Raw genomic sequence first — 16,168 nt, 5'->3', positions numbered from 1 at the left:
ACCAGATACGCCGTGTACGGCGGGGCCGCTAAATCAAGGCTGTGAGTGCAGTGAATGAATGACAGGGAACTCGGGAGACAATAAAGCCTTTAATCCGGGCCAACGGTTAACCGGGAATGAAAGCACGCAGGAGCAAACGTCGTACTAAGAAGCGAAACCGCCCTGCTTGCCGGCCAGCTTCCCGATCAGCTGCCAGAACTCGGCGAAGGTCAGCTCGCCGTCGCCGTTCTCGTCCAGAGACGACATGAGGCGGTCCGCCGCGTCAGGATCGCAGGCGGTCTGAATAAAAATAAAGAAAAACAATTTCAAAACACTCAACTTCGTGTGTGCGCGTGTTGCCACCTATTAGTTGTACAGTGCTGATGCTGCTCCCAATTGTCTTAATTAAGTTGACCAAAATATCGGGAACGAGCTCCCGGTAGCAAAACACAACCACAGTAAAAAAAAAAAGAAACATACAGCGGGACCTCGATTTAACAGACACGGAACCGACGGACTTGGGATTTAACAGACAGGTTGCCCCCTTGCAACGGACAAAAGTCAGTGAGTTCCAGAATGGGCCGCTGTCGTTCACTGGCACAATAAACAGAGACTGGTACCGGTATTTCCAGGAATAGACGCTGTTGTTCGCTCGGGCGCTCGTCGTGTGCACGTCTCTCGTACGTGTTTTTTCTGATTTTGGTACAGTACATATGCAGTTGTTTTGTTTTTGCCAAGCCCTTCACGATGGCATCCAATCGCGATAACCTCGCAGCTCGTTCTCAGTGGCGCAATATGCTTTTTTTTATGCTTTGATAATGCACAACAGGAAGTACCATTACGCCTTTCGAGTCCGTAGACATCGTTACCTTGACGAAGTTGGGCAGCTGCGAGGCGACAAGTCGGTGGAACTCGTCCCGGCTCAGCGTGCTGGCAGACCCGTCGTCGCCCGCGTACGCCTTGAACTGGCTGACCAAAGTCAAGATGGCGGCTTCCATGCTGGCTTCACCTGCGAAAAGAAAAAAAAAAAAAAAAAAAGGAAGCAAAGTCAGCTCTCTAGATTCATCGAATTCTAAAGATGAGACATACGGCACGCTGTACCGTTTGACGTGCGAGGAGCAGGGACGTCTGCCCGTCAAGGCGATCATGCCCGTCTATTTATACGCGGTGTAGGGATGCAGGGATCAGCGGAAAACGCCACCGGCCCTCATTTTCCACAACAAAGTGCTGATGACGGGATGTATTCAAGTTAAGGAGCGACAGATAGCATCAGTAGAAACGCACGAGACGGAGAAGGGCTCATGCCCATCTAAGCAGAACGGAGTTTATACAAAACATCACTCGCATGAGGTCATCGTGATCGGCGGGGCACCTGCAGGAGGTGCAGACATCTTACGTTGGCATTATTAAATGATTATTTAGAACACACGTTATTTAGGTCTTGATGTGCTATTTTTTAAATTAAAACTTTCAACAATTGTTACTTTTATGTATTGTTCTTTAATACTGTTGGTTTTAATGAATGTTTGATTGAAGTACCATCTTTTGTTTTAATTGTTCTGTTTGAATCCATTGTTTGTATTTTCTGATACATTTATTGTATGTATTTTTTATTTTACGTTTTACTTTGTATTGTGTTATCTCATTTTCCATCCACCCAAATTTCTAACTTTTGATTATCCTTATGATTCCTGTACCTAATGTTGTGACTCAATGCTGCAAAGGTTAGCGTAGCGCGCGCGGACTTACCTGCTGGAGAATTCAAAGCACGATCATCAGCCGCTGCAGTTTCGTCATAATGACCGTGCACTCCGTCCTGCAACCTGTCATTGCTTACATTCTTTGCTAGTTGACCCGTCGCGTCACGTTTTGGCGGGGACGGGTGACTGGTCGCTACTACATGCTCCTTTGATCTGCAGAGAGAAACATAGTTTGGATGATGTAATCACCAGATTACCATTTCTTACAATACTGATAGCTAGTGTGCTTGAATGCATAATGTTCTTTTGTGAACAGCGTATGTGCTGAAAGTTGAATGCGAACATGCTAACAGTTTGTATGCTAACATATGGCGAGAGAGCGCTAAGGTGCCTGATTAGGATTGGACATCTTGCCCTGTAGTCGAGCAGCGTTTCAAATGAGAATGAATCAAATGCTAATGTGTTAATGGTCGCTGCGCTAACATAAACCAAGATAGAAAACAAAGCGTCGAGGCAGACAAAAAAGGATTTGGCATCTTGCAGCGTAGTTAAAATAGGAATGATTTCAAATGAAAATTGATGCTAATGTGATGAAAGATAGCAACCGGCGGTCAGCAAGCATGACAGCATGGAAGAATTTCACATTTTGTGCTGTAGCCGGGTCCTATTTGACAAGAATTGACAAAATACTAACATGCTAATAGTCAGTATGCTAAAATATAACAACGTAGCAAATTCAGTGAAAATGCGCTCAATCAGTAAAAATTTTCCATCTTGCGCTGTCGTCGAGTGCAGTACTATTTCACAATTATTGATCAGATGCTAACATGCTCATAACATACAGCAAGATGGTAACCTGAGAAAGCACTACGGTACGTAAGGATTTTAACTGTTGCGCTGTAGTCTCGTACTGCTTTATTTCAAAGAATTGTGATAAAATGCTGCGCTGTCGTCTCAATTATTGATAAAATGCTAACACTACTTTATTTCCAAGTAGACAAAATGCTAACAGTTGGTATGCTAACAATCTTGTTAACACAAAACAGCAGAGTTCAGCGAGCACTACGGCACGTAAGGATTTTACATCTTGTCCTTTTGTCTGGTTGTAATTCAAATGATTGATTCAGTAATAGTTTCGAAATGAGTTGCTCAAATGCTTACATGCTAAAAGAGTGTACGCTAACATATAGCTTGACAGTGCTCAGCTATTTTGTGGTCATCATTTATTGAACTTAACACAGGACAAAATTGGGAGGAGGGCGTGAAGCAAATCTATCCAGGACATGATGCACTTCCTACACTGGCAGAAGAAAACACAGCAAAAAAAAAAAGCTATTTAACAAAAAATACTGATGTCACTAATAGCCTTTCCAAAAGTAAAAGATAAATGCAGTTCAAGTACAATTAAGAGTCACATTCATCTTCTCAACATTACATTCGTTTGAATCTAGCAGGACCAAATGAAAACCTTTTAGCATTTCGTTATCTTTTCACAATAAAAAGGCACATCAGCGAGTTGAACTTCAAAATACGCAGTTACGATTCTAAATAAATAAAAGTAGTCAAATATGACAAGTCCCCCCAAAGAAGCTCAAAATAACACGCTTGAGGACTGTCAACAAACCCACAACATTGTATAGCTAACAACGAGTCAGTCTACTGGAGCGCTAAACGTCGCTAAAGACGCCATCACTACATAATCATGAATACTTTTCGGGTCTCCACGTTGGCACGTTTCGACAGGTGCTGCTGTTTTGGTTAGCAATACAACATTGTGGAGCGACCACATCTTCAGTCTCAACATAATCATCTATAATACTAAGCAGGGAACTTAAGAGGACTCCACAATTTGACGGTTATTGTGCCTCGGCAGGTGCTGCTCTTTTGGTTAGCAACATAGACGCAGCCTACTGGGACACCTTAAAACGTCTTCTCCATGAAATCATCTCCAATACTGTTTGTGACTCTGTAGGTGCTGCCGCTTCAGTTAGCAACACATTATACACAACATTTGGGAGAAGACAGTCTACAAAAAAAAAAAGAAAAATCACCTTCAATGCTGCGCGGGGAGCTGGTTAACAACATGCAGTACGACTCCACAGGAAACTACACGCCTCGATAGGTGTTTTGGTTATCCACACATTATGGAGCGGTTGTACAGCATCATACTCAAAACACTAAAAATGTCTTCTCCACAGTCATCTTTAATACTGTGCAGGGACCTCGTTCACAAGCGAGTCCACATTTTCCATGTCAACATGCTTTGGTAGGTGCTGCTGTTTTGATTAGCAACAACATTCTGGCACCATGTAGCATCGGTATACTGGAGCGCTAACAAAATACTCCACATAATCCCAAATCACCTCAATACCCGTTTACAATGCGACTGCACCAAGACTGTTTGTGCCCCGGTAGCTGCTTCTGTTTTGGTTAGCAACATGGTGGCGCAGCCACGTCAGCAGTCGACCGGAACGCTAATCGTCACTAAGGACGCCATCTCCACATAAAGAGAGATCAACTTTAATACTGCGAGGGGAACTCAATTCACAAGAAGATGGCACAATGTCACTGTTCACTTTTTCAGTAGGTGCTGCTGTTTTGGTCTGCAACACAAGATGGTGAACGCTGATCGTCTTTTGATACTGCGCAGGGAACTTGTTTACAACATGCAGTAAAACAACATACTTGACTGTTGACGTCCCTTGGTGCTGCCGGTTCGGTTAGCAAATGGGCTCGACAGCCATTAGAGAAAAAAGTTAAATAAAAAAAATAAAGGAGGCTACTATTGTGGGACTATTAGAGGACCTTGTCACACAGGCAAAAGTGTTGGAACACACCCTGAAATAAATTAATCAGTTTCTCCAAGAATCTGAATTCATCATCTTAAACATTATGGACAATTCTATTGTATTCCGTCAAGGCACGCCTGGATGAGTGTGGAATGAAAGAACTTGATAAGCAGAACAGAGACTGGAGACTTCCTGTCCATGCGTCCCAATACATTTGTCCACATTTGAATCCCGTTACTGCTTGTTTCCTGTGTGAGGCCGGATTCAACCTCTGTGAGCAAGATGTGTTAACTATTTGGTGACCGTGCAACACACAAAAGTACTCAAAATTACAGACTTTCTGTACGTGGTAAATTATACAATTGTAAAAAAAAATTTTAGGGGGGGGGGGCATCAATTACTTGCTGCTTATCGCAGCAGGGCTTGGTCCCTATTCGTGGGGGATTACTGTACTCCAAAACCAAAAACTGGAGATGTTTGTGGTGTACGGCAACGAGACGTCTGCCGACGACGTCCGCTCTTTATTGTTCTGTGGCGGCAAACTTCCACAGGGCTTCCCGTTCAAACTCCTCCATGGCCTCCTCCAGGACGTCGTCGCCACCCTCCGCCGCATCCGCCATGTCCTCCAGGATGTCCGCCACGTCCTCGGCGAAGTCGGCGAACACCCGGCGATCGTGCGCAAAGACGCCGCCGCTGAAGAAGTCGGCGACCAGCCAGCGGAGGAAGTCCTTGCTCTCATTCGGTGAACCCGCCAGCTTGCCGAGGTAGCCCTCCAGGAGCTCCTGGAACTCGGGCAGCTCCACGGGGAAGAGGCCGTCCTTGGCGGCGCAGTCTTCCACCGAGACGCAGGAGCGGCGAGGGAGCGCGGGGCGCCGCAGCTTTTGCTCCTGCGCCCGCCAGAAGTCGGCCAGGTCGTGGGAACGCTGCTTCTGGCGACTGCGCCACGGCTTCTCCTTTCTCCTCTCCTCGCGGTCCAGCCGACGCTGCGGCTTCTTGGTCTCCCACTCGTCACGGTGCTTACGATCCCTCTCCTTCGTGTCTTTGTGGCGCCTTCCTTGATCCTTCTTCCACCTCTCTCCCAGGCGCTCCACCCGCTCGGCGATCTCCCGCCGGATCTTCTCCAGGTGCTCCCACATTCGCCTGCGCCGCTCGCTACCGTCTTGTTTCACCTCTGGCCTCTCGTGGCTCTCCTTCAGATGAAGCTTCCTGTCGGCTGCAAAGGAAGCACAGTCGTTTTACTGGTGCGCCCTTTGTCAATCTACTAGTCTGCTCAATTGTCGATAAATGCTTAAGGTCCATGCACTATTACAGTCATTGTCCTCACTAGTAAGACAATTCAGTCCACTAGTAGTGCCAATGTCTTGCTATTTTCTTCCCCACTACTGTATGACACTAAGACAACTTTGGCATACGTGTTAACGAGTGAAACTAAACTTGGCAAGCGTGTTCTACCAATACGACTGGTGAAGCGCCTGATTTTAAGAATTATACTAATGTCACTAGTAGTACTAGTAGCATGGAGTTGTCAACTAGTGCAGTTGATAACATACAATTCTAGCGGTTCAGTAGTGTTACTGGTATCATGCAGATGTCAACTGGTGCAGTTTTGCCACTCATGACATGTAGCTACCCAACTAGAAAGCCAAAGTTTTCCATCTCGTGAGCAGAAATGTCACACAATGGTGGGACAAAAGTTTTACAAGGAAGAAACTGATCCTACTAGTGTGCCCTTGTTATTCTAATCGTGCGCTGAATTGTGAGGACAAAGAGCACACTACTACACTGACCTTAAACCGGATATCGAGACTAAACAGCTTTCCGTATTACATTTCAATTGCGCACCATACTCATTGACTTCCTTAATGATGGCTTCCAGCTCCTGCCTCAACGGGTTTTGTCCCAGCATCCTCAGCACAGTGCCCAGCTCCTTGGCGCTGACGTCACCGCTGGCGTCCGTGTCGAACATGCCCAAGGCGGCCTTGAACTCTGGACATACAAAAAAGGGCACAATCGAAAAGTCCACATCAAGTATAAACGCACATGTTTGTAAATCAACGAACCTGCAGGCTTTTCCTCAGTGTGGAGCGAGCCGGTATCGCTTTGAGGGTCGGCGGGTTTCTGAGGGAGAGGCAAAGGAGCAGAAAGAGAGTGGAGTGCAATGGTCTTAGGGGTGTACGAGCTTTTTGTTGCCATGATTATTAGGAGGAAAAAAAAAAAAACAATACATAAATATGATGTGTCATATTTTTAAGAATAGTACTTCAGTAATCGTACAATTTATTTTCAATGTTTAGAAGTCATAAAGGTCAGTAGTAAATTGTAACAATTTGATGTCAAAATTATTATCACGAGCGAAAAAAACCAAAAAAAAAAAAAAAACCTGGAGCATTAATTATTGTCTTTGAATGACAGCATTTTTAACACAGCTCTTGTATATCATACTGTGTGTTCCTAATATAGTGGCTTCATCATAAATGTATTACCATTTCTTTTCATATTGTGATTTGAGAAGTCAATAGTTTTGTGAATAAAGTTGAAATATTAAGAGGGAAAAAGTCTTAATACAGTTGGAATTTTAAAATTCCTTCAAAAAGAAAAAAAGTAATCATTACTGAAAGAACATCCAAGAGTATTAATTACTGTTTCTGTAAAGATGCTTTTTCAACACATCTCTTGTACGGTATATATTTTGTGTACCTAATGAAGTGTCCGCTGTCTGCACGTGTGTTTGTGTATATAGGAAGTGACAGGAGGAAGCGGGCAAACAGACCTGGCTTTGTTCTGCATCGTTCACGTCGACGGCGTCCAAGTCACCTGTCAACACGCACAAACGACACGAACCGTCACTCTTAAACGTGACTGACAGGCATGGCAAGCGTGAGCGCGGTGAGCATTCTTTGGGCTGCTCGGATGTTTTTCCTGCTCATCCGTAGACCGGAAAAGGCGCCACGGCGCCCCGTGTGCAATATTTGGCTTTTGGTGGCATCGCTGCACGGGTCAGGCCGGTGAAGTGCTTCGGGACAAGTTTAATGAAAAAAACTTCTTTGCTCGCTTTTAGTCATGCACCTACCATTAGCATTGAAGTCACACAGGAAGCCTGTTGATATAAAGTACAGCTCGAGGAAAAAGTTGGAACGTTTAGAAGCATAAAGATGGAATATTATGATTATAAAGGTTGGCATATTTTTTAGAATAAAATGAATATTTATATAAAGAAGCAATAGAAATTTAATATGGAAAAGTCAGAATATTTGGAGGATTCAAGTTGGAATGTTATGATACAAAAACATTTTTGAATTTTTAGAATAAAGTAATATTTAGAGAGAATAAAGTTGTAATATTATGAGAAAGTCACCATAAGAGTAAGAATAACGGTGTAAAATTGTATTACTATGAAAAAAAGGCTGGAGCATTATGAGAAACAAAGTAAGTAAAAAAGTTGCAATATTTAGAGGAATAAAGATGTTATTGCGCAAAAAAATGTCAGCAGTAACATCACTGGAATATTTTGATGAAAAAAAAACAAAAAACATTATAATATTTGGGGAATAAAAAATAAATAAATGTCAGCACATTATGATAAACAAAGGCATGACAAACACCTGACAGGTATCTTGAATGTGATTCTACTTGTCCTGTGTACCTAACGAATTGACTCATCGTCAACACGACATGTCGCGCGCCGGCGAGTACGAGCTCACCAGAGAGGAAGAGCGCGCCCAGGAAGAGCAGCACAGCGGCGCCCACGATGCACTTGTTCGTCGTCCACCACGTCTGCTCCTCCTTTCCCTGCGGCAACCTCAATTCCACCTCCTCATCCTCCTCCTCTTCCTCATCCGACATTTTCGGGCAGGGCGGGACGGTCCTCCTCCGGAGTCCATCGTCATGGCAACTCGCGGGGCGTTCTAAAGTGGCGCACGCGAAATTGAGGAAAATTAAAGGAGAAAGTTGTAAACTGGAAGTGGAGCCCATTTTCTCTCGCCCAAAAATACATTTTTATTAATGTAATTTCATGCACGGTGCTTTTCGCATTTTCTTCATAGGAAAACCTCATTTCCTGCAGCCAATCAAGTTTGCGCAAATGTTTTGCCCGGTTGGCTGTGATGTCACTAGTGCCCAATTTCCAAACCTAGGGAATACCGTTATAAAAACAAATGCGTCACAAGCATTACAAGTGCCTCTCAGTAACCCCAAATAAAGTTCAGCTGTTCTAGTAAGCTGTTAATTTCAACCGAGTTGTACAAATTGTACATGTTACAGGTCACATTAAAACACATTCACTGCCATTGACGGCTTTAGAAGTCCAATATCCATGTGAACTGGGAAGGGTGGCAGTGAATTAGTTAATGGTGTAAAGTCTTTAAATAATTCATCTTGCTCTATTTCTTTATATCACAATCTTGTGTGTATAAATGGGGTTAACAGGTACCTTCTTCTCCTTGCTCCTCCTTCATCTCTAACTCAGACGGCCACCCCTCTTCTTCCTTCTCCAAAATGGACTCGTCCTCCTGTGCCGAGCCACCGTTCTCTAGAACCATGACGTCATCATCCGGCACCGGGTCCGCCGGTAATTCTGTGTCGTCTTGGGTAATGTCAGCGTGCCGGTGCGAGGAAGGCTCCGAGGTTGTCTCAACGGTCTCAGCGGGGACGTCCGTGGCGATGATAGGTTCGGGTTCATCGGCGCCGGGTTCCTCTGCGTCCTGGAGGGTTTCCTCGGGTTCGGCGACGTGCCGCGGCCCTCCGAAATCGATGCCGGAGACGAAAGCCACGCCCGGGTGCTCGTTGTCGCCGGGCGAGCTGGTCACGATGTCGTGAATGACGGGAGCTTGGCTCTGCGGGTCGTCCGCTGCGGGCTCGTCAGGCTGGAGAGGACAGCAAATTGTGGGACCGTCACCGGACTCTGGGGCGGTCTCTTGACACACCTGGTAATGAGTGTGTGTGTGTAATTATACTTATCAATTCTACATCCCGCTTGCAAAAAGACACCATTTTAATTTTTGATTTTAATTTCATTGTTTCTTTTTTTAATTCTAGTTTTTCTTTCTAATTTTGATTTTCAGAATTCGAGCTTTTTAATTTTTTTAAAAAATCCTACACAGTATTGCTTTTTTTTTTTTTAAATCACATTTGTAAAATCTTTTCACTTTTTTTGGTTTTTCCTTTTTTTGATTTTTCAATCTTTTGTTAGTTTTTTTTAGTATTGGGAAATAAATGCATGTCAATTTTGGTTTTCAAAATAAATTTGAGGTTGTTTTTAATCTAAGGCATTTATTTGTATTTTTTTCCAAAATTGGTTCACTTTTTTCATTTTACATTTTTTAAAATTCAAAACACTTTTTAAAATGAATTTGTGGTGTTTTTTGTTTTTTTTCCCCCAATCCAATTTTTTTTTCTCTCCCCCACCCCATTAGTTTTGTCCTTGACAATGATCGCATACAGTACAGCACGGCCATCGCTGGAAAATGGCGGACCCTGGCCTATTCTACCTCCCAAAGTCTTCGTCAGAGAAGCTCTGTGTGGGGACGGTAAATTATGTAAATGAGCCATCCTATGACATCACAATTCCGAACCGCTCACTCGCAGACACATTTTGGGAAATAGACGGATAACTAAAGATGAACCTGGTTGAGTCATTTCACACTTGCGTGGGAAGGAAGGGTTCACAGAGACCCTAACATTTGTAAACAAGGAATGAATGTCAATTTGACATCCGCTTTACTCTCCTGCATGTCGCGTACTAACCTGGTGGCCTTCCTCTGACAAGACGCACTCTACTGGAATGTCACTGGGCTTGATTTCCGCACCAGCACCTGGAATAACACACAAGGTCTGTTGGCAACATCAAGTTCACGACGACTGCCGTCTCAAGAGCTTTTACTCTACTCATCGTACCTGACGCCACGTCCTCGGACAGACTGGGGGCGTCGCCCAGGCTCTCCGTGCCGTCGTCCAGCGGCCCGGCGTTGTCCGCGGCTGCTTCCTGTGGAAGAACAAAGAAATAAACACCTTATTTCATAGACGTGGTTGCTCGCACACACTCGCACATTAAAGAGTTTAACTGCTCGTTCGAACACTGTTGTTAACCGAAACAGCAGCATGCACCGAAGCACTTCAAATGCAAAATCTCGCTAACATTGTTTAATATGATTCCAAATTAAAGCTCCCCATCTAAAGGTGCGTGGACAAAAAAAAGGACCGCTATTCACATATAATCCGGTTTGCCTTTGGCCACGGCCGTACGGCCATGTCGTCGTCGCAATTTGCTTGTTGTGTTAACAAAGAGTTCGGTCTGAGAGCGGGTGGGAGTCTCAAGGCCTTACCTCTGGTGAGAGGAGCGTCCAGCTGTTAGCGGACGAGCCGCTGCTGCCAGTGCTGCTGCTGTGGTCCGACATTGCCACCTTCAGGCGCCTCTTGGCACAGCACAGGGGACACTTGCTTTAACGTTTGTTTGTTTTTTTTCCTCCTGCAGAATACAGCAGTTGTTCAAAAGGTGCAAGTTACAGATCGACTATTCCGATTCATATGTGTGCTTTGAATAGGAACCGACGACTGACGCTCATTGCGCGGACGCTAACAGCCGTGATACGTGCACACGCGGGATAAAGACGGGAGTCTTTTGGAATGACACGACGGCTTCTATTATGATAACATCAAACCGTATGAATCCGCTGTCATGTCCACGAGTTGACGACAATGGCGGCGAAATGCCCCCCCCCCCCAAAAAAAAGGACAATTTGCAGTTTCTTGCCCCAGGCCAAGGCAAACAGAGGAAGACTACGTGAAATGTTTGCATCTGTACGTTGTACACATACTTTATTATAAGAGGTAAAGAAGAGCACGTAAGACGCTCTGGTGATGGTAAACAAAGGATGCGGAGCCACTTCCGCGTTCCCGAGAGGCGAGCCACGGGCCACAAACACACCCGACGCCGCCATTATGAACACGCGCGACACGGCATATTTACCCCACGTCGCGCGACAACAATTTCCACTGGTGTATATCCACTTATTGCCCTCTTATCGTCCCCTCAAGTTTGGGAACTTCGGAAATTCTAATCTGCGTCACGTCAATCGCGACCGCCACCTCTCGACCAATCGGATATCGGGATGGCCTCGCCTTCCACCAATCCGCACAAAAGACGCTTCTTGACCAATCAGATTTCAGGTGAGCAGCCTCTTCGTGTGCCTTCTACCAATCGGATTAAAAGCGTGGCCTCAGGCGAAAAGCGACCGACATTTTGGCGTTGATGGATGCCTGGCAGGTGCTGGCGACCTAAAGGGCCTCCCGATACAAATTTATAACGCAAATGTGGGGGAGCACGTGTATTTATACACGCGAGAGAGGCAGACGTGGACCAGCCACGTTTTGACACGTCCGCATGGCTATATTTGACCGTGAGGGGATTTACCAGAGTCCGTCCAGTTGCTCGGGCGACTCATTTATTTCATCATGTCAGAGGACTACAATACACTTCGAAAATGACAACTTTTATTTAATGCTATTTGATAGCTCATCATCATACATATTAAAACTGAACAATAATACTTCATTGGGGGACGGAGTTACCGATTTTGTGCTTAAAATTTGAAAACAAATTATCAATCTACTGAAAGCAACCGACTCGGGGATACAAAATAAAGAGGCACAAAGGTATAAAACACCACAACTTGATCAACTAAACAAGGATGCTTCTAAGTTACAACGGAAAACAATATTTGTGTCCTTGTCGCGATGGAGCGGTCATTTTTCGTCATCTCGACGCGACTGCCGAATTCGCCCAATAGAAGCGGAAGCTCCGTGGCCGTGTCAGCCAATGAGAAGAGGCCAGGTCCATTTGAACGGTGAAAAGCGGGCTTTCGGTCGCATTTAAGTGGGAAACCACCCAAGCGACGCTTAAAAATAATAATAATAATAATAATTAAAAAATAAAAACCTAAATCCAATCTACTTCTCCGAGGACTCGTTAAAGGTAAACTATGCGTTTAATGCGTGGTTTCACAAACTAGTCTACGTGCTTTGCCTCTTTTTCGGTGTAAAATGATGACTCGAGCTCGCGAGGTTAGCTTAGCCGACCTGACCAAATGATAAAAATGTTTCGTTACGATGTACCGCTAAACAGATAATTGGTTTAAACGATTAGCTTACCAACAATGTGTTTCTAAAATGAAGCTGTCCCTAACGTTGGGTTTGATTTCTCCCCCCCTCCACCAGGCTGTCACCATGTCACACAAACAGATCTACTACTCTGATAAATACGACGACGAAAAATATGAATACAGGTGTGTGCGTGTAATGGCTAAACGTGGCTTAAAATATACGTGGTATTGTCTGGATGTCAGCTTGGACTTGTAAAGCGTTCAATAACTCTGCCATCTCGAATAGATTAAATACACGAGAAAAAGCAAATTGGTTTTTTGAATTTTTTTGTTGTTGTGTGTGTGTGTGTGTGTGTGTGTGTGTGCTTTTTTTCCTTTTGTTTATATAGACATGTCATGTTGCCCAAGGATATCGCCAAGCGTGTGCCAAAGACCCATTTGATGTCAGAGTCTGAATGGAGGAACCTTGGCGTTCAGCAGAGCCAAGGATGGGTGCACTACATGATCCACCAGCCAGGTAACACACACACACAAACACACACAGCTTCAAAAGCGACAATGTCACAAGCAAACAAATGGTCCTTAGCCCACTACTGCATATTTTTTAAAGCAGCTAAATTATTTTCTTTTGATTGTGCATCTATTCTGCTGACTGACGTACTCACTTCAGTAAAAAAAAAAAATAATAATAATAATTAAAGCCCAGTTTTGATATTCAGAAAAGTGTCTGGCAAGTTGGTTTCCAGAATGTAATTGTGCATTGGTAATTGCTGAATTCTGTTCATTAAAACTGCAAAGTTTTCATTTGAAAAAAAACTGATGGCCTTCAACATGACAAGAAGTTAAAAGATATCTTCATTTCCATTTTGACAGTCAATTTTCGTTTTGTATACACTAATTGAAGTAATAAGAATATTGATTCTTTGACATGGCTTACTTGATGTATTTACACGGGGTCTTTGGTTTACGCCAACCTCGACACACGACGTAGCGGTCACGCACAGCGTACAATGACCTGCACAGCAATTTTAAGAATATGTGGTCGCGTGTAGTTCCAGAGTATACCGGTACTAGAAAAGTATCGCGATACCCCGTGATTAAAAAAAAATATATATATATACCGATACTATGTGTTTTCACTACCAGTACTTCTGCGCAGTTCTTCAAAATGAGGCCAAGTGTGCTTCCTTCAAGCTGTTTATTAGTCATGCCTAGAAACTAAGTACAGTATAGAAGAGAGAGTGTGGCGGTACAACTTCCGAAGCAGCTATGCAAGAAAATAGTCAAAAAATATAGTCAAATAAACATTGTACAGGCTATCTTTAAACTCAAAAACATCATTTCATCAAACAAAATAGATGGGCTAACCGAAATTAGCATCGGCGTTCCGGTTATTCTAAACCTCGAGACCACCGCTACTTTAGCACAAACATCTAACGAGCTACGGCGCTGCATTGACCCACTTATCCATGTTTTTTGGCGGAAAATTCATCAACTCACCTTCGAGTTGTTTTTGGAGCCTTTTTCCACACTCCACTAGTTGCAGGCGCGTCCGCTTAGGTCGACAACCTTGAATCAGAAGACAAAATAAATTTTGTATGGAATTACCAGCTGGCCTGAACATCGTCCATTACGCTGGATACAATAATTAGCGTTTACATCTAACAGCGCAGTCTACATAACGAAGACTCAAATAATAGTTAGCACATACTAGCGGTATCGCTGAGCGTCTTCAATTTAGCTTCTGTCTTGTTTAACTGATCACTCTGAAAGCTACAGTATTAATGTTGACTAGCTGTTATCCTTTACTGTGTTGTACCTAACAAAGCCTTGTGACATCACGTAGTCATCAAACAGTAGGGGCGGCGCGCATTTGACAGGGCCGCGAACGGCCTTTGTTACTACGTTACCCAGAATTCAACACTGACTCCAAGCGCTGTCGGAATGTGAGCGCTCAGATGAGCGGTAGGGCGTCATATTGCATTAGGGCTACTGTCCGCTACTTTGCAACGGTGGTAAATGACACACACACACACACACACACACACACACACACACACACACACTCGCAGAAAAAAAATACAATTGCGTGTGCCTGCCAACCGAACGGGCCGAAACAGTTGAACTGGCCAGTTTTCGGAAAATGTTCCGCCGCTGACATAGATGTATAATTTTGACGATAGTTTGAAGCAAAGCAAAACGGAAACGAGAAAGTCACCTCGAGAAATATTATGTCACAAAGAAGCAATGATTTTTTTTTTCATGTAGAAATTGGCCAGGAATTTCCTGTCAAGTGTTTTCCCCGTGTGTTCCATGAATCTATATAACGTACGAGTACTGAAATCAAACCATTTTTCGAGCAAATTCTAATTTATTGCCTTGAATTTGTTTTTGTGAAAAATGTGCTAATTCAATGTCAAAACTGCATCCAGGCTATACTACAGTATAAAAGTGCATACAAATAATCCACGTTTATAATTAGTTTAATATCCTCCACTCCAATATTATTTTGAATTAATGCAAATACTAAGAATTTGAAGCTCCATGTTTTGTCATCTATGGTTCCACCGTTTTCACCTTGGTGTTGTTTTGGTATCAAAATAAATTATGCCGGTATTATCAAAGTCCGACTTTTGATATCGTGAAGGAGGCGCTCTCGATTTTACCACCATACTGATTGATTCTTGTTTGATTGTTTTACATTTCTGGCCTGCAAGTGGTTTTCATACAAATATTTATTGTAATTCTGACTTTCCTGCTGCTTTAGTGTACGTTGGTGACGTTTTTAAATGTTACTGATGTCAAGCATCCCCACTTTTTTTTTGTCCCCCCCCCCTCCCTCCATCCCACAGAGCCGCACATCTTGCTCTTCAGGCGCCCCCTGCCAAACCAAAAGTAATAAAAAAAAAAAAAAAATAAAAAAAAAAGACTCCACGCCAGATCGAACCCAATCCAAGTGACGCCTCATTCTTACACGTGCAGTAGTCATCATGCTGTTGGATTACAAAGCTCTTGTGCCCTGGTGGTGGGCTTACTTGAAATGTGGGAAGATCATGTCGTGGACTCCAAAGGACTATCTTGAAATGAATTTGAACACCGGGGGGTTGTGAAAGAATGGAAGGGAAAAAAAAAAAAAAAAAAAAAATCCACCTCGCTTGTGAGGGGAACAAAAGACTTCTGCACGTTTATTGTCTGCTTGCCTACTAATCTTTCTGTCCAAGTTGCCTGCACATAGTTATTGTTTTCTCTTACTTACTGGGTCGAGCTCAGAAGAAAAAGCCACAAAGAAAAGTTTGGATCGTCACTTGTCTTTGTCTGTCAAACGTCACCATGGATGTGCGGAGTGACATGCTGCTGCTGGGTGGAAATAAAGATTTCACAGATTTTTGCCATGAAAGCTGCTTTTAGTTGATTTGACGGTGGTGGTCTTCTTTTCCTGAGAGAGAACAGAATGACTGAACGTTGGCTTGATTGTGAACACGAGCTGCTCGGTATTTATGAATGTGCTGCCGTCTCTGAAATAAATTTCAAATATTTTAAAACGCTCGTGTTGACTTTGTGCCTAAAAGAAAACATTCGGTTGTGAATTGATGCACAAGCATGG

The 16,168-nt window shown here is 43.7% G+C and overlaps 3 protein-coding genes across 7 annotated transcripts; 1 reads left to right on the top strand and 2 right to left on the bottom strand.

The window, feature by feature from the left end:
- Positions 1–70: 70 nt before the first annotated feature.
- s100a11 (S100 calcium binding protein A11) lies at positions 71–1,227 on the bottom strand. Its single transcript, XM_061665020.1, has 3 exons — positions 1,081–1,227; positions 849–988; positions 71–279 (listed from the first exon to the last, which is right to left on the bottom strand). Exons 2-3 carry the CDS (start codon positions 975–977, stop codon positions 145–147), a joined length of 264 nt encoding a protein of 87 aa, XP_061521004.1. The 5' UTR covers positions 978–988; positions 1,081–1,227; the 3' UTR covers positions 71–144.
- Positions 1,228–2,701: 1,474 nt separating this feature from the next.
- Positions 2,702–14,362, bottom strand: pbxip1a (pre-B-cell leukemia homeobox interacting protein 1a). 5 transcript variants are annotated; one of them, XM_061664557.1, is made up of 11 exons: positions 14,276–14,362; positions 14,065–14,133; positions 10,789–10,931; positions 10,361–10,448; positions 10,211–10,278; positions 8,898–9,390; positions 8,170–8,373; positions 7,239–7,282; positions 6,529–6,586; positions 6,296–6,454; positions 2,702–5,681 (listed from the first exon to the last, which is right to left on the bottom strand). In XM_061664557.1, the coding sequence occupies exons 3-11, from the start codon at positions 10,858–10,860 to the stop codon at positions 4,990–4,992; spliced, it is 1,878 nt and encodes a 625-aa protein (XP_061520541.1). In that variant the 5' UTR covers positions 10,861–10,931; positions 14,065–14,133; positions 14,276–14,362; the 3' UTR covers positions 2,702–4,989. The 5 variants fall into 5 exon arrangements, with proteins under 5 accessions (XP_061520541.1, XP_061520540.1, XP_061520542.1 ...); XM_061664556.1 differs by lacking the exons at positions 14,065–14,133; positions 14,276–14,362 and adding an exon at positions 11,433–11,751; XM_061664558.1 differs by lacking the exons at positions 14,065–14,133; positions 14,276–14,362 and adding an exon at positions 11,281–11,423.
- Positions 12,313–15,952, top strand: cks1b (CDC28 protein kinase regulatory subunit 1B). Its single transcript, XM_061664563.1, has 4 exons — positions 12,313–12,437; positions 12,680–12,747; positions 12,954–13,081; positions 15,417–15,952. The coding sequence occupies exons 2-4, from the start codon at positions 12,689–12,691 to the stop codon at positions 15,461–15,463; spliced, it is 234 nt and encodes a 77-aa protein (XP_061520547.1). The 5' UTR covers positions 12,313–12,437; positions 12,680–12,688; the 3' UTR covers positions 15,464–15,952.
- Positions 15,953–16,168: the final 216 nt, after the last annotated feature.

The sequence above is a fragment of the Phycodurus eques genome, chromosome 20 (genome assembly GCF_024500275.1).
Source record: "Phycodurus eques isolate BA_2022a chromosome 20, UOR_Pequ_1.1, whole genome shotgun sequence".
NCBI classification, from domain to species: Eukaryota; Metazoa; Chordata; class Actinopteri; order Syngnathiformes; family Syngnathidae; genus Phycodurus; species Phycodurus eques.
The sequence above is the reverse complement of the archived record's forward strand: the minus strand, read 5'-3'. Positions and strand labels throughout refer to the sequence as shown.